The sequence below is a fragment of the Poromitra crassiceps genome (genome assembly GCF_964638095.1).
Source record: "Poromitra crassiceps genome assembly, chromosome: 6".
Taxonomy (NCBI): Eukaryota; Metazoa; Chordata; class Actinopteri; order Beryciformes; family Melamphaidae; genus Poromitra; species Poromitra crassiceps.
The window spans coordinates 16,965,875-16,984,246 of NC_139627.1; the positions used below are offsets into that span (position 1 = coordinate 16,965,875).

At 41.7% G+C, this 18,372-nt stretch overlaps 1 protein-coding gene across 2 annotated transcripts in view; it reads right to left on the reverse strand.

Moving 5' to 3' along the window:
• sbno1 (strawberry notch homolog 1) overlaps window positions 1–17,372 on the reverse strand; it is a 34,438-nt gene extending 17,066 nt beyond the window's left edge. For both annotated transcript variants that reach the window (XM_083638962.1, XM_083638959.1), the window contains exons 1-8: window positions 17,264–17,372; window positions 11,533–11,646; window positions 11,277–11,375; window positions 10,923–11,147; window positions 9,986–10,124; window positions 6,719–6,819; window positions 6,397–6,493; window positions 5,355–5,515 (exon numbers count right to left, since the gene is read on the reverse strand). In XM_083638962.1, the coding sequence (XP_083495088.1) occupies window positions 5,355–5,515; window positions 6,397–6,493; window positions 6,719–6,819; window positions 9,986–10,124; window positions 10,923–11,147; window positions 11,277–11,375; window positions 11,533–11,646 (936 nt within the window). In that variant the 5' untranslated portion in view covers window positions 17,264–17,372. The remainder of the gene's footprint in view (window positions 1–5,354; window positions 5,516–6,396; window positions 6,494–6,718; window positions 6,820–9,985; window positions 10,125–10,922; window positions 11,148–11,276; window positions 11,376–11,532; window positions 11,647–17,263) is intronic.
• Window positions 17,373–18,372: the final 1,000 nt, after the last annotated feature.

An 18,372-nucleotide genomic window follows, 5' to 3' on the forward strand; every position in this document is an offset into this window, starting at 1 on the left:
CAGCAGTAAACAAATGTATAATGCAAATTAAGAAATCTTAATCCATAATTAAATATGAATTACATCATTCTACTACACAATTTGCTTAGCTGCACTTCAAGCATAAGTACTGTATGAGTGGTGACTTTCAGTTGCTGCTTAAATATTAAACATAACAGTTAATACAGTTTTGAACAATTTTGAATTCATTAAGACAATCGCAGCATATCCCAGTTTGTAGAATGACTGCACCATTGACCCTATTCATTCACACGCAGCCATTTTGAACAATCCAACTGGAACATTAGCATATATACCGATCAGCCACACAATTAAAACCACCTGCCTATATTGTGTAGCGCCCCCTGGTGCCACAAAAACAGCTTTGACCCGTCCAGACAGACTCCACAAGTCTGCCACACTGCCAGTAGTATTGTGCTGAAAGAGGCCCCTGCCATCAGTGAATACCATGGCATGAAGGGGGGTACTTGGTGTACGGCTAAGCAGCCCATACGCAGCAAGCCGCGATGCACTGTGTGTTTTGTTCTGACAACTTCTTCAGCAAGCTGTGCTACAGTAGCTCTTCTGTGGGATCAGACCAGATGGGCTAGCCTTCGCTCCCCATGCGCATCAATGAGCCTTGGGCACCCGTGGGCCGTGGCCATGACCCTGTCGCCGGTTCACCGGTTGTCCTTCCATGGACCACTTTTGGTAGGTACCAACTTCATATTGGGGGGGGGGGACACACACACCCACACAAGACCTGCCGTTTTGGAGATGCTCTGACGCGGTCGTCTAGCTATGATGATTTGGCCTTTGTCAAAGTCCCTCAGATCTACACTTGCCCATTTTTCCTGCTTCAACTTCAAGAGCCGACTGTTCACATGCCGTCTAATATAACCCACCCCTTAAAGGAGCTAATGTAACCCACCCCTTAAAGGAGCTAATATAACCCACCCATTAAAGGAGCTAATATAACCCACCCCTTAAAGGGGACACAAAACATTTGATCATATGACTTTAGTTCATTTGCATTTCAGACAAGACAGGACACTAGCCTGCAAATGCAATGCAGTGCAATGTGTGAATTGGTCTGGCAATGTCAGGCTAACAAGACACGGCTTTCAAGTCTGAAATTTATTTGCGAGAAAGATGAACAACATTTCAGATTTTCGTCAACTAGGGGCGCTGCTAGATGATGTCACTAGGTTGACTGAACTGTTACAGTACAGTAGTAAGGATTTTGAAGCATTTTGATGAATCAAAACAACCACAATGTGAATCTGAAATACAGCAGCATATGCTGTGAGCCCGTTAGAATTCAAAATCCTTACTACCAACACTACCTAACTAGCCTGTACTCCAATGTACTGTACTGTACAATCAACCTAGTGACATCATCTAGCAGCGCCCTAGTTGGCAAAAAGCTGAAATGTTGTTCATTTTTCAGACTTTCATCTTTCATCTTTCAGACTTGAAAGCAGTGTCCCGTCTTGTCTGAGGTGAAATGCAAATGAACTAGATAGGGATGCACGATATATCGGCATTCATATCAGTATCGGCCGATGTTAGTCATTTTTTTAACACATCGGCCCGATGTTGCAATGTTAATATCGGTTATCGGTGTCGGCCAGAATTTTCATATCGGTGCTGCATCCCTAGAACTTGAGTCATATTAGTCATCTTTAACAGGTGCCATTGTATCGAGATGATCAGTTATTCAATTCACCCGTCAGTGGTTTTAATCTTGTGGCTGATCAGTGTATAAAATAGTGTTGCCTCAACACACAAATGTGGATAGACAGAGTCAGATAGACAGAGTCAGATAGACCTAACAGTTACCAAATAACTTAGCAACCTCAGGAACAACAATCACAATGACTGCATGGCTATAGCAGGAAAGATCCTAGGCTAGACTCTAGGGCTGTGGCGATTCACTTATCTCCCGATTCGATACTATCACGATTCTTGGGTGCCGATTCGATTTATATTGCGATTCTTAAGTATTGCGATTCTACGATTATTGCGATTCGATATTACGATTTATTGCGATTTTTGTTTATTTTTTTATTTTATTTTTTCAGTTTGTTTGCTTTTTTACACTAGATTAGAACATGGGAAAAGTTTAATCATACACTAGAGACTGTATATTTATATCATGAGTAGGGCTGGGCAATATAGTTTAAAAACAGGGGTGGACTGGGATCATAATTCAGGCCGGGCATTAGATACCAAGCAGGCCAGGCCGATATGGGCCAACGCGTGTGAAATTTGGGCCGTTTGAAGCCCAATTTGGGCCGTTTGAAGCCAGAATTGGGCCGTTTGAAGTCCAATTTTACAATGAGATGCACCCACTTTAACCCTGAAGTGTAATTATTACTTCAGACTAACTAATAAAGTAATAAAACCACTAGTAAACCAGTAGGCGGCGCCTGGCCTGCTGTTCAGTGAGTGGCCTGACTGCAAGCACCAAAAAAAAAAAAAAAAAAAAAAAAAAAAAAATCTGGAATAAAAGATTGATCCAAAAAATCGTGACATTAAAAATCGCGATACTTAGGTGAATCGATTTCCCCCCCCACCCCTACTAGACTCTGTATGACTGCATGGCTATAGCAGGAAAGATCCTAGGCTAGACTCTGTATGACTGCATGGCTATAGCAGGAAAGATCCTAGGCTAGACTCTGGTAGCGAGCGGTAATGAACCAAATATATTCAAATGTGACCCTATATCTACGGATTCTGGAGATCCATACGTTGCTAATGTTCTTCAGTGGAAAAGGGTGAAATTATAAAGTCAGTATGATGTGCATCTTGGTACTCAACAGTAGGTCAGAAGTGTCCAGTTGTTTCCCACGCCGAGTGTTCAACATGGCCGCCGTGTGACTGAGGTCAAGAACAGGCATCGCTGTAGCTAGGAGGCAATTATAGCCCAGACAGTAAAACAATATGGAGGCAGAAGGGAAATTCTCTCTCGGAATTTGAGAGTCAAATCTTGCTCAATGTCACACATGAGATTAAGTTAAAGATCATGGCCTGGAGTTTTTGGGAGGTTTAAAGTCTCCGGTTTTGAGCCAAGTCACACTACTGGATCATCTGCACCGACTGTGCTTCAACTGGGCTTTAATAAAGAAAACAACAACTTCTCAATTAGCATTTCTAGAATTCTAGAATGAACTCGTTTGGCAGCAGCCAGCTGTAGATATCTACGTCTGGTGCACTACTCTCGAAAAGTGGTTCAGGGCCACATCAGAGACTTGAGGGGAGAGAGAGCCGCAGCGATAATAACACGGCAACACGGACAACTTCTCAGTAATCACTTTAGCCTTCGTGTCATTACAAGTTGCTGTCTTGCTTTTTGGTGTTTCAAGATTAAATCTCTCCACTCCACGGACATGTTGTTGAGTTGCAGCAGCCTGCGGTATGCTAAAAAACGGCCTAATGTAGGCGACGTAGCCTAAGAATGAGCTATTATCCAGTTGCCTGAATGCAACTTCCCTGTACTCTGGCAACATGTAAAAAATCACACCCAGGTGTTGAAGCAAGCGGTGCAGGCCGTGTGTGCGTCCGTGGGCGTGTGTGTGGTGCCTCCTGTCTCCACTCTCACTCTTGTACAGTTGAACCCGGGGGAGGAGCCTAGGCTAAATCTCATCACACACATCTCAATAGCAATGCAATACATGTCACAAAAACCAGCCTTGCAAATGCAATACCTCACAACTCATGTCAGTCTTCAATAGTATGACAGTAGATGCGAGGGTGTGCGCAGGCTATAGTCCTACAGTGTCAAGGGTTCAATCCAGCCACAAAGGAAATTAACTTGTTAATATTCCAATAATATGCTTATATGGAAATAAACATAAGATTTCTATAATATTCCTATATGGAAATAAACCTGATAATATTCCTATAGCCTAATATTCGTCGAATACAATACTCAAGAGTTTGTGCTTTCTGCCTCCTTTTTATCTGTTATCACGACAATAGTTCTACAATAATCCCTTTAAGCAGGGATGCAAACTTACCAGAGTGAAAAAGGTGACAGATACCAAGGCAGACACAAAACCACTCAAAATCATTCAATTAAGTGCCCTATTTTGGGATCAAAAAGGTGACTGTCACCTAAAAGTGACTAGTTTGCATCCCCGTTTAAGACTAGGACTTGTAGAGTGAGAGAAGAAGAAGCAACGTTACTTGAAAGCGCGAAAGAATCGTCGCTATGATGTGCAACCAAGAACGAGACGATCGTTTCAAACTTATTAATGGCACACTGGGAATCCCTTGTTTACCACTGGTAACAGTATGTCACAGTAGAATGTGTGAATTGTTTATGGATTACAAATATAATATTCGATCCAAAAAACAAGTCACAAAACTGTGGTAACTAACAAGGTATTCCCAGTTTGTGATCAAACGGTTCGAAACGACCGTCTCGTTCTCGCACATCACACACGACAGCTGTGAATGGGCTGGATGAATCGAGGTATAATCACATGGAGTGAAGCATCCTCGTATCTACATTAGGGCTGTCACGTTTTGCCACTGCAGTGTACGTTTACAACAGGACTGCTGACTGAGCTCTTTGCATGACAGCAGCGGGCTTGGATAGCCTACAGCACAGAGGCAGGCAGGCGAGTGGGCTATCACTAACTACTGTACCAATATTGAAAGTTGCAAAACAAATAAGGTTAACGATGCAGATCCTGTGTGTGCATGCGTGTGCATTACTGGCTTGTGGGCATTTGGAGCCGCTCTCTCCATAGCGTGCCAAAGTCTCGCCAATGAGGAAATGAATTCACCAATCATTTCCAGACGTATCTTATATCAAGACATTACTCATCACTCTCTACGCCTGCCCTGTGCCTCTGTCTGTGCAGACTGGGGCGCTGGGGTCGGGGCCACACCCCCTTCCCTGTCGCCTCGAGCCGGTCTGCCCCAAATCTCGTGAGTTTTCCCCAAGTCTCAGTTACTTACTTACTTACGCCTGAAACCCCTCCAGGGGTATAGGCCGTCGACCAGGCAACTTCCAGAGTTCCTGGTCATTTGCATTCTTTTCTATCCGTTAATAAAGACAAGTTCCCAGAAATCACATGACCGCGTGTAGCCTAGACTAGCTACATTTTGAAACTCTGTATCAAATGTCACTTTCAATTAGAAAGTGAAAGTTACTTTGCTCAAAGATTTGCTTTTGTGATTTTCCCACTGTGGCTGAAGACATTGAATTGTCACCACTCATAACCAGATTGTCTAGCTATAAAAAGAGAGAGTATACTGTGACATAATCCGTACACAAGATCGGTATAGCATTGCAGGCAGTCAAATCATGTACTGAGAGCAGGAACCCTTCCCAGGCCAGGTAGAGAAATAAAAGTGTTTACCTGAGCTGCGTATGTGATCGCTTCCAGCTGCAGAGCAGACAGCCAGCCACGGTCCATGATCTCCTCTGGGATGGTCAGTCTGTACCATACATCTGGAGGGTTGACACTGGACAGGGAACTGGTCTCCACCACAGGATCAGGGTGCCGTAGGCCAATCTTTACTGGAATGGACAAACCAACCAGACAATGTATCAATCAATCCACAAACTACAGTTGCATTTTCTGAAGGAATAGTGTGTCTGAACTAGAGCTGCAACGATTAATCGGTTAATCGATTAGTCGATCGACGGAAAATTAATCGACAAGTATTTTGATAATCGATTAATCGTTTTGAGTACAATTTTAAGAGAAAAGGTCTAAATTCTCTGATCCCAGCTTCTTAAATGTGAATATTTTCTGGTTTCTTTACTCCTGTATGACAGTAAACTGATATTATCTTTGAGTTGTGGACAAAACAAGACATTTGAGGTCGTCATCTTGGGCTTTGGGAAACACTGATCGTCATTTGCTACCATTTTATACAACTAATCGATTAATCGAGGAAATAATCGACAGATTAATCGATTATGAAAATAATCGTTAGTCGCAGCCCTAGTCTGAACCCTGTGTGACTTGACTGATGGGAATGTGCCTGATGAAGGCCACAGCACCTTGGTAACACAAACTTTCAACAAATGCTACTTATTCCTTCCTACCTATTCTTTCAACGAGTGCTACTATTCCTTAACCCATTGATACCTGATGCAGCATTTGTGTGTGTATCCCTTTAAGACCGCGAACCGGCTTAAAGGGATACACACACAAATGCTGCATCAGGTATCAATGGGTTAAAGAAATGTCTTAGCTGACGTAGACTGTGTTGCACAGTTGTTTTCACTGCTCTTGACAAAATGTGCTATTCTAAGTCACTTCGTCGGATACAAGTCTCTGCTAAATGACGTAGAAAGAAGGGTAACAATTAACTAGGCCTACATAATACTGTAACACCATCACTGAACAAATACAATGTGTTCCACCAACACACTGATATAGTAATACTTACATTTCATGGGCATGTACTCCGCATAAGTCTCTGCAATACCCATCTCTTCTTCCTCCTCCTCTTCAGGCTCATCCTCCTCCTTCATCCCTGGGAGTTTCTGTACATAGACCCACATCAAGAGAAAGAATGTGACTAACAGAACACACAAACGTCTTCTCCTTTGATTTGAAGGGTCTCCTACGTTTACTATAAAATCACAAATGTATGAATAAGGACGCAAACTACTTTCCACTGCTACTTATAACAACATAATTGTTCTACACTGCATTATTTGGCAGCACTCGACATTCTGTGCCTTTATAAATCACTATGTCTTACTCACCAGAGAATGTGAGAAGTTCTGTACTTTCATGTCATCGTTGATCCAAGTCCGGATAGCGTCTTTACCCAGCCCTTCCTTCTTTATTCCATTGTTAATTTCCACTGAAAGACCAAGCAAGACCACAAGGTGTCACTGATAGCATGGTCACAGTGCCCCCACAGCAATATTCATGCATTACAAAATTCCATTGACAACCTATTGTGTAATCCAAACAATATATAACAACAACACATCCGCACCAAAATCCAAGTTTGGAGCACTTTATTTCATGAATCTACATTCGTAGGACTTTTCCCGTGAGTATTTTGACATGAGTAGTGGAAACAACAATGCTATTGGCCACGCTGCCACTTCCTCCTCCGAGGGCAGGAGGAGCTCATGGGGTCGAACAAGTAGGTCTACAGCACGGGGCCATCTGGTGGGCATTAAAGTTCAGCCAATTGAGCCAAACATTACTCATCAAAACTCATTCTCTTTTACCCTGCAGAACAAACAAGACGAAAACTACAAATATTCCACCTACAGTAGTATTATATCTTTGTTTTTAGTTTTAGTTAAATAGATATGTTTTAGTTCATTATTGGTTTTTAATAAAGTCTATTCACTGCGTCATGTCTTTGGACAAAAATAAATAAAAAAAATGGGGGCGGGGGCAAGTTCTCATGATCCACAGGTCAGAATAACACGAGATTTGGCAGGTAAACTAACTAAGTGTGCCTTTAGTTTGTGAAAAGCTATGGGGATCGGCGCAAAAAATTGGCCAAGTTATAAGCCACTCAATAAAAAAAAGTTCAACTGTAAAAGCATGATATACCGTAGTCATCAATCCACTTGAAATTCTATATGCAGTGACTGTGTGCCACAAAGATACAAAGTAGCCAGAGGGGTGGGAAAAGTCAGCAGCTATGGAGGTGCAGGGGCCATGCACCACAAACCCAATTTTAATGCTCTTACACATTTTAAGGGCTCTATTCTTGAAATTTGGAGGAGGATTAATCAATACAATTGTCTTGTAACAGCAGCACCATTTTAGGTGGTTGGAAACATCAAAACAGTCATATTAATAAGATATGCAGTCAATGCTCCAAAATGTTAGTGGAATAAATCTGGGCTCGCTTGAGCTAGCAAAAGTAACGATTGTCTCGCTCTCGTCCTTTCCGACTAATTAACATCAGCCATGGCACAGTGCTACAGAACCAGGATCTCACACGCCTCCTGACAGCTGTTTCACATCACGGCTGAATATGGACAGGTGCACGCTAGTCAGCTCTGAGTCGGTTATCATTTCAGTACAATTAGGTTAAAAATATGTGGCAAATTGCATTTTATGTTTATTTATAATTAATTTGGGGGTTGTCATCAGGTATATTGCACTCTGTACACTGCACTGTGTCTGCATTTAGGTACTAGAGATGATTTATTATTATCATTATTATTATTATTATTGGGGGGGGGGGGCGTCTTACATTTGGGAACCCCTGCTCTAGACGATAAATTGCGCAGACCTAACAGATGTCATTCTTAATTAGTAAACCAGCTAGCAAAGAAGACCGCGAGGTATCTTTAGCTAGGCTCCCACCGTTGCAGCTGGCTGCACACTGCTGACATCTTACATAGTACCCTTACCCTCCCATTAAATAATTAATATTTCGGTCCATCAAGTGGTCACTGCCCGCTCTATTGACTTCACCAGTTATGGAAATAGCAGCACAGAGTACAACCGGCATGTGAGTTTCCTACTACCCTGTCATTTTCCAAATCACTAGCAGTGATTACACTGAACATCATTTAGATCCCATGCACACACCCCAATCAATTGACAGCTATGCTTTTCAAAGCCAGATATTTTATAACATTTACATGCATTGTGCAACCTTTTATCACCTACGGACGGACAGCATATGACAACACACATGAGTTCAACTATTTCAAAGCTGTAACAGATCAACTGACTTTGAAGTGGGCAAAACTGACCAGATTCTATTGAGTCAATTACAACGCGTAACGTTACCAAATTCAGTCCTTTACAATTGGCTGTGAAATCATGCATGAGAACCCGTTTGTAAAGCTGTATAGTTCAGTGGGTGCAGCCTACATGTACATACCAGGGTATATGCAGCAATCCTGAGGTTAAATTCAAGACTTTTTCAAGACCCTTCCAATAAATTTCAAGACCCCATCGCCACTTCGAGCTGTGACCGATCACATCAGCGACACACCTTTAACTAACACTTACTATACATTTTGAGTTTGAGATTGCAAAACTAAATGATGTTAAGTTTGCCATAACTTCTATGCACTGTATCAATACAACAGAATTCAGATAGGCCGGGAAGGAATCAAGCTCAAGAGAATAAATTGAGTGACTAACCCAAAGGCAAGGTTTATTTAAACTTAAAAATATATATAAAGTATATTTATTTCAAATTGCAATGATGCAATTTGCAGAAAAATATTAGATTTAATTGATTATCAATCACTGCTTTCAACGTCTTTCTGATATAAACGTTTTATTTTTACAACCAGATCACCCTATTAAATAAACAGCGTCATGACTCACTCAATAACGCTACTTGGCAGAGGGTTGCTCGTACTGAGGACATGTCCTAGTCAAACTGACGGTGAAAAATGTTTGCGGTCACAAAATAAAAATCGTTTGACGACTTATTTGAGGGAGTGTAATTATGTTATCGATCACATTTGCTACCTGTTGCTCTTTGAAGTCGCGATGTTTGTCGGCGTTTGGTCAGCTCCCTTCGCCAGTTCGCCTCCGCACTTTTAAACATTGTTTACAGACGGGCTATGTAGTGTCCATCCCTGTCAGCAACGTAACGTAAGCAAAATAACGCCATATTTCGCTCTCTAGACCGGACAAGACCGCATGCGCTCACAGCAGCCATGTTTGTTGTGTTGAAGCAAGCGCTGAATGAGTGAAGGAGAGGAGGGGGGGACGCCCACCAACAAACCCACACGGACACACGTCACATGCATGTAACGTTACATTATTTCTCTTAAAAGCACGCACATTATTTTTAACTCAGCGTAAATGAACGTCATGAAAACACATCTATACACATCAAAAAAATAACATTTAAAAGGGTCTTGAATTTGAAATCCACCTAAGACTTTAATACTTTTCAAGGGTCTTGATTTCCCCTAAATTGAATTCCCAACTTTCAAGACTTTTAACGACCCCGCGGATACCCTGACATACATAGCATGTTTCTATCATTTACTGAAGCCTCATAGCATGTTTCTATCACTTACTCAGGCCTGTAGCCGTCGCTGTAGCTACCGGCTGGGCGATGTCACGTGGGGGCTTCAGCTTCATGAGCTCCATCAAACTGCTGCTCTTTAGAACAGTGCCCTTCACACTGCCGGCCCTAAGAAGATCCTTCAACTGAATCTGAGAAAGAAATATGTATTATGTTTATATATATATATATATATATATATATATATATATATATATATATATATATATTAGGGGTGGGGGAAAAAATCGATACACCACAGTATCGCGATATTTTGCCTGCCGATATTGTATCGATATTTGGACGCCAAGTATCGATATTGCAAAAAAAAATATATATATATATATTTTTTTTTTGCAGGCCATGCCAGGCCACCAGGCTACTATAAACTTTAGTTCCAAGGCCAGCAGTAAACAAACGGTAGCATATTTTCATTTTGTTTTAACAGTAACAGTTTTGTCATAAGTCATTTACAAATTCCCCAGTTACTGAATGGGCTGCACAAGATGTTTTGTGTAAGTGAAGTGAAGTTGCATTGTTCAAAAACTACATAAGTACAGTAGTCCACACACACATCCAGTTAAGGTGGACTGTAAGTAGACTGTAACAAACACAATGTTGCTGCAATAAAATGGTTGAAGTCAGATGTACAGACTGAAAAATTGTTGTTATATAAACCAGATGTTGACAAAGTTTTCCTTTGGGGAGATCATTTGCAGTTGAAAAAGTAAGAAATCGCAATATATAAAAATATCGCAATATTCAATATATCGCAATATCGAAAATATCGCAGTATCGCAATACTATCGTATCGTGACTCAAGTATCGTTTCAGTATCGTATCGTGGGCATCTGGTGATTCCCACCCCTTATATATATATATATATATATATATATATATATATTAATTTTGATTTTATTTCTTAAGACAAAAGACTGTCACACACGTACCTTCTCTCTGTTAGAAGGCACCACTGTGGGCATTGAACGAGGAACACTTGTGGAACAGGGCGATGAACCCCGCAGGGCTGCAGAAGTAACATGGACCACCTTGGTTACAGTTATGGTGTGTTTGATAGGGTTTGTAGCTGATTGTTTGCTCACAGGAGTTCCTAGCGATGGCAACTGATTCAGTTGATTTAAGACAAAAGTGGTGGTTGATGGCTGAGGTTTGTGCTGTTGGAAATATTATGGAGATAACATGGGTTAGAGAGAATGCTTTTTTTTTTTTTTTTTTTTTACACACAAGTTCTAATAGAGCAATGTTTTGTATACTTAGTTGAAATAAATGTTTGGTAATCTTACCCTGATCGTAACTATGGGGACTGGAGCTGCGGTTTCAGTTCGAACAGCTCCCATTGCCTCAGCCCCAAAACCAACATCCAGGGCACTGATGGAGATAGACTGGAAGAAGGCCATGAATAAGATCATTAACATGAAGTAATGAAAATAAATCACTTCAGCTGCTTCCAGAATAATAAAAAAAAGTAAGGCAGTCATGCAAGGAAAGAAACTGTCATTTTTGGTGTCACTGCGGTGAGCCGTGTTAAGATGATCTTACTTGCTGGGTTGTAGAGGGCTGTGCAACATCCTGAGAATCAACATCAAACAAATCATTTGGGCAAATGCCACTCTCACTTAGGGCTGTTAGAAGCAAATCCTGTCCCGGATCCATCTGCAAGAAAAAGTCATATAACCCTACATTAATATCTTCATAGAGTGATGACAAGATTAGGGATGGGATATCGGTAATCAGACTGACGTCGCTGATCCACGGTCCGATCCAGACTCCATTCATAGCCTGCACTGGACCATAAACCCACCGTAACATAACATGAAACAGTGCTAGTAACTAGTAGTAGAAGTGAGGTAGTAACCTTAGCGGTTAGCTAACTCAACAACATGTCCTTAATTTTGGAAATATTTTAGTCTCATACATATTTGGGGGTTTCCCACTTGACCAAATGTGGTAAAGTGGCAGGGGAGTTTAATTGTCACTTATTTGTTGAAATGTTATATTAATATTTTTGAGTGGTTCAATCGTTTTGTAAATATCTAATAACCTTTATTAATTGCTTAATTGAATATTGTGGAATGATCCAGGTAACTAATACTACGAGATAATTGCTTACCAAACCAAATACTAAATGATGTGACAGTAGGAGTCAGCTACTACGTAAAGATGGAGGCTGCAGCTCCTTGGGAGAGTTGCCAAGAGCTCTGGTATCGGAATCAGTATTGGTAGATATCCAAATTCAGATATCAGAATCGGAACTGGAAAAAAGTGGATCAGTGCATCTCTAGATAAGATACATGTGCATAAATAATGAACTACCATACCGACAGTTCAATGAGAAAATTTAAAACAAAATATTGTTGCATGGATCATGGCAGCAATGAGCAGGTTTCACTGTCATATACTATAGGGAAGAGTATGCAAGTGCCGAAGGGCATGCATACCAAACAAGCTCCACCTCTCCAAATGTTTTATTATAGAAAAGGTGTGAAATAATTTAAGGGTGTTATGATGAACTCACTCATGCATGTGATTTTGGGAGAAAATAGGACAAGACATTCAGCGTTCAAATGTAAAAGAGTAAACAAGTAAAAGTAATAGGTTAACCGTCAACTGTAAATTGACATTTACCGGTACATTAGGGCTGGGCGATATGTGAACATTTTCCAACCGGCCACCTTCTGCCCGTCAACCGGCGATTGGCGATATTCGCGCATATGTGTGCAACACACACGTGAAGGGGCAGGGGAACCCCCCACTGACTCGCCAGATGCCTCTTCAGGTGAGCACTTGTTTCTGCTCCTTTTCATATCAGTCCCCGCATCTCTCTCTCCCAATGCTGAAAGACGCAGCACAACGCTACATGTGGCACTTGGAGCTTGTGTGTGTGCTGAGCCGCATGTCTCTCTGTCTCACTCTCATGCTCTCTGTCTCACTCTCACGTTCTCTGTCTATCTGTCTCACATGCTCTGTCTCTCTACCATTATATTAGACCATTAAATTAGCACATCATTAAAATGACAACAATCGCCTGAAAGATCATGTACTGTAGAAAAGGCTCCATAATGGCCCACCATCAGGCCTGTTCTTGGGGCAATTGACGCCCACGAACCAAGGCGCCAACGACGCAATGATGATGTCACCGATAATGATGTCAGAGTTCACCTCGTGAGGTCATCGGTGATGTCAGAGTTTCCCCAGTGAGGTCATCAGCGATGTCAGACGGTCTAGGCTGACTGTGATGGCAGACGTGACTTTATGAGGTCACCGATGATGTCATACCTCCCCGGACATTGTGACATCACCAACGATGTCATACCTCGAATGCGGGGGGGGGGGGGGGGGTTATAAAGGTGTTGTTTTGATATGTATGTTCCCCTTTTAGTCTAGGGAATCTGTGAGAAAAAATGACCCAACCTTAAACTAATTGCAACAGAAATTATTTTTGTTGTATTCAGCTCTTGAAACCTTCCAATTAAACATACTAAAAATCCCAGAAAATCCCAGTAGTGGAACATTGTCAAAATTGCCATTGTCTCCACAAAGGAGGTGATGTTTTCGGTGTCGTTTGTCTGACCGTTTGTCTGTTACATTTTGGGGCGGATTCGATCTGGGTCGGCTCAATGGAGGGGGCGGGGCTAGGGAAAAGAGTCTGTTGCTAGGGATAGGAAGGTCGTAGAGAGTCTGGATTCGAGAGGTGGGTAGGGGGCATGGACAGGTGTATCGGGGGGGAGTGTATGTGGGAGGTGGGAGGGGGTGTGGTCAGGAAAGGGGTGGGGCTAGGGAAAAGCTCTACCAAACATACTGTAACATAACAAAACAAAACATAAAAAATGTAAGTGTGGCTAATATGTTCTAAATGTTACAGTTAGTGGAAAAGGGTGAGTTTTCATGCATATCTTGTTCCCTCAGACAGCCATCGCAAACCATAACTTCATAGTCATGTCATTCACCAGTCTCGCATTGGAGGCAATTTGATTTCAGCAAGGCACAGCACAAGTTGTAGCTCAAACATGCAGACGAGTGGACAGGTAGGCTAAGTGTTCACCATATCCGAAGGTTATGGATAAGTTGACCCCCATTTATCGCCTGTTACCAATGACAGTCATTGTCTGTTACCATTCAAAGTAGGCTAGCTTAATAAGCACTTACTAGTTAGCTAATAGCTTACTTATAGGTATAGCTTAATAATAGCTTATTAAGATACGTATACTATCTGTTATTCATTTTCTTTGTGCAAATAAACATAAATAAACACTTACTCTGGAGATGATGTAGCCTGCCACTTATACTCCAACCACTTATAAAGCATCAGCCAGGCGGTAATGCAACATAAAGGATGCCAACTGCTATAACACCACAGAAGGATTTATTACATCACTGATGACATCACAATTGCTCGAGTGACATCACTGATGACATCACAATTACTCAAGTGACATCACTGATACATGACATCACAATCGTGGCACACACGCCGCCCGCCCACTTATGTTTCCTGTTAGGACCACCGTATCTTACAGTTATTACAGTTGACACAAGGCAAATAAAGTAACACAATCTTAAGGAAAATAAACTAATGTTGTGGTAAAGTAGTAGAGTTACAGCAAACCAAAATCACCTAATTGCAGCATGTGTAGCACACGTGCAGAATAATCAACAAATGAGCGATGTGACGTCAATTTTAAGTCTTTTTGTCAATAAATCCAAGATGTAATGCAATTTATTTACACAAATTATGTGTAAAAGTCAGTCAAAAGACAGTATAAAAGTCCAGTCTTCCACTGTTCACGTTTACTGCGCTACAGGGATTCAAGCTAAAAGACCGTAAAATGTTCATTCCGTTATCAATGTAATGCCACACCGACTCTCTTCTCGTAGCGCACGCTATCAAACACTTGGATCAAGTTACCTTTATTCACGTCAAAGTAAGTAACGCTGTCCATTCGTCTGAGTAACGTTTATAAACCACGACTGCCACCGAGAGCCTGAGACATGTTCCAAAGTGACCCAAACCAAGACACGTGTTTCCAATGCACTGTTCAACTTCCTGCTCCCTCTGACTCACGTAATGTTAGCATAACCAGCTGCAAGCATACTGCAATATGTGATACCTAACCCACTGAGACATTTCGGCTAGCAACCTAGCCACACTAACCATTCATCGAATAAAGTCACTCCACTATTATGCCAGTTAATTTGGCCTGGTAACGTTACGCGCCGGTAGCTTAGCTGCGTTAGCTTCGCCCAGTTACAGAAAGCTGACTGAACTCAAACACATTCACACTAATGACAGTGACATGGCAGTCAAATATCTAGCTAACATTAGCTAAACCTTTTGGCTTTTACTAGTTAGCTAATAGCTTACTAATAGCTATAGCTTAATAATAGCTTATTAAGATACGTGTACTATCTGTTATTCATTTTCTTTGTGCAAATAAACAAACATAAATAAACAAACACTTACTCTGGAGAAGATGTAGCCTACTACTTGTGCTCTTCTCCCTTACTCCAACCACTTACAAAGCCTCAGCCAGGCGGTAATGCAACATAAAGGATGCCAACTGCCATAAAACACCACAGAAGGATTTATTACATCACTGATGACATCACAATTGCTCGAGTGACATCACTGATGACATCACAATTACTCAAGTGACATCACTGATGACATCACAATTGCTCAAGTGACATCACTGATACATGACATCACAATCGTGCCGCCCGCCCCACTGATACATGACATCACAATCGTGCCGCCCGCCCACTTATGTTTCCTGTTAGGACCACCGTATCTTACAGTTATTACAGTTGACACAAGGCAAATAAAGTAACACAATCTTAAGGAAAATAAACTAATGTTGTGGTAAAGTAGTAGAGTTACAGCAAACCAAAATCACCTAATTGCAGCATGTGTAGCACACGTGCAGAATAATCAACAAATGAACGGTGTGACGTCAATTTTAAGTCCTTTTGTCAATAAATCCAAGATGTAATGCAATTTATTTACACAAATTATGTGTAAAAGTCAGTCAAAAGACAGTATAAAAGTCCAGTCTTCCACTGTTCACGTTTACTGCGCTACAGGGATTCAAGCTAAAAGACCGTAAAATGTTCATTCCGTTATCAATGTAATGCCACACCGACTCTCTTCTCGTAGCGCACGCTATCAAACACTTGGATCAAGTTACCTTTATTCACGTCAAAGTAAGTAACGCCGTCCATTCGTCTGAGTAACGTTTATAAACCACGACTGCCACCGAGAGCCTGAGACATGTTCCAAAGTGACCCAAACCAAGACACGTGTTTCCAATGCACTGTTCAACTTCCTGCTCCCTCTGACTCACGTAATGTTAGCATAACCAGCTGCAAGCATACTGCAATATGTGATACCTAACCCACTGAGACATTTCGGCTAGCAACCTAGCCACACTAACCATTCATCGAATAAAGTCACTCCACTATTATGCCAGTTAATTTGGCCTGGTAACGTTACGCGCCGGTAGCTTAGCTGCGTTAGCTTTGCCCAGTTACAGAAAGCTGACTGAACTCAAACACATTCACACTAATGACAGTGACATGGCAGTCAAATATCTAGCTAACATTAGCTAAACCTTTTGGCAGTAATGTGGCCAAGCACATGTGGTTAATTCTTTACATACATAATATTAATGAAGACGACTAACAGCTAACCTTAGTTGCGTTAACTTGAATAACAAAATGTCAGTCACCTTCTGTTTGTATGCTAACGTTATCTAACGTTATTTCCTGGGGTTTGCTGTCATAACTTGACGTTAATGCTGGGCGTTAGCTAATGTTATGTTAAGCCCAATGCATTGGTAACGTTAGTTACGTTATATTACAGTGGCCGTCTAACTTAACGTAACGTCAATAGCGAGCTAAAACTATACAAACCAATCACATTAACCACTAACTTTGGGCTCACGTTATATCTCACGTTGTGTCCTTCCGACCTGGTCACAGTCATAGATACATGGTCACAGTTGCTGGGTACGCTAGCTAATGTTATAAATTAACGTTACCCACTCGCATTGTTTTGATGTTGTTGAAGATGCTCAGTCACATTCACAAGTGTGGCTAGCTAACGTAACGTTAACCAAGATGAGTTGCAGTCGCAGACTCGCAGCCACAATCGACAAACGAACTTAAATTTCCTTTAGGTATCACCGCACAAAGGCGACTGAATATGTTTTTGTGTGATCCAATACGTTAAATGAGTCGTAAAAGAACAATTCCGCCGTTTACATCAACTTACTTGACAATTAGCGGCCGCTGTAAGTCACGGTCGGGGGCGCTCCAGTTAACGTAGCAGTTGGAGGTTTGTTGTCCTGTTCGCTCCGCTGCTCTTCAACCGCCTTGACGCCATCTTTTATCCACCGCTCAGCCGCATGCTGGTCACGTGACGTGCAGCCCAACAGCTGCGAGTTTCACAGTCAAATCTCTCACCTCGCGCCGATGGAAGTGGGTCTTCGAACAGCCGTCGATCGCCCTTTGACGAAAATAAACTGATAACGACGAGAAAGTTACCATTTCTACCATGTTAATACAAACTGCAAAGATAGCAGAGACAGCGAGCTAATTCAGCGTCACGTGACCCCGTGAGGTCTCAGCAGGAAGTGACGACATGAATATTCTTCTTCTTCTTCTTCTTCTTCTTCTTCTTCTTCTTCTTCTTCTTCTTCTTCTTCTTCTTCTTCTTCTTCTTCCCCGTCGTCTTCTTCTTCTTCTTCAGAGCGATTGGAAAACAACATAGTTCACTGCTGCCACCCATTGATTCAGCCTGAGTGCCACACATAGGTGCCACACGAGACTTTGAAATGCCTTTATAACACAATCATCCAATTATATCTCCCAATATAGATTGCCATTTGGTTGTGATGGTGGAAACAATTAGAAAAAAAACACTCAAATAGCTATATTCATTGGAATACCCAGGTGACACCCATGATATATTGCCTGACAACAGCAAAACATATATATATATATATTTTAATGATTTGTTGTAGGCTATATTTGTTGAATGATCTTAATCAGGCACGGTGGCGCAGTGGTAGCGCTGTTGCCTCACAGCAATAAGGTCCTGGGTTCGATTCCCACCTGGGACGCTGTGAGGGTGTGTCACCATCCCCATGTCCTCAGTGCCTACTGTCCTCGTCAAACAAGGCCTTTCTGTGTGGAGTTTGCATGTTCTCCCAGTGCTCCCCTGGCGTTTCCTCCAGATAGGCACCCCCTGCAAAAAAGAAGAAGAATGGTCTAAAAGATATGCATACCAGAAAATATTGAAATAACTCTAAAGCAATAAAGATTGTACAATATGAGACCTTTATTGCAGGACTGACTGGACCATCATTGACTGAATTTGGT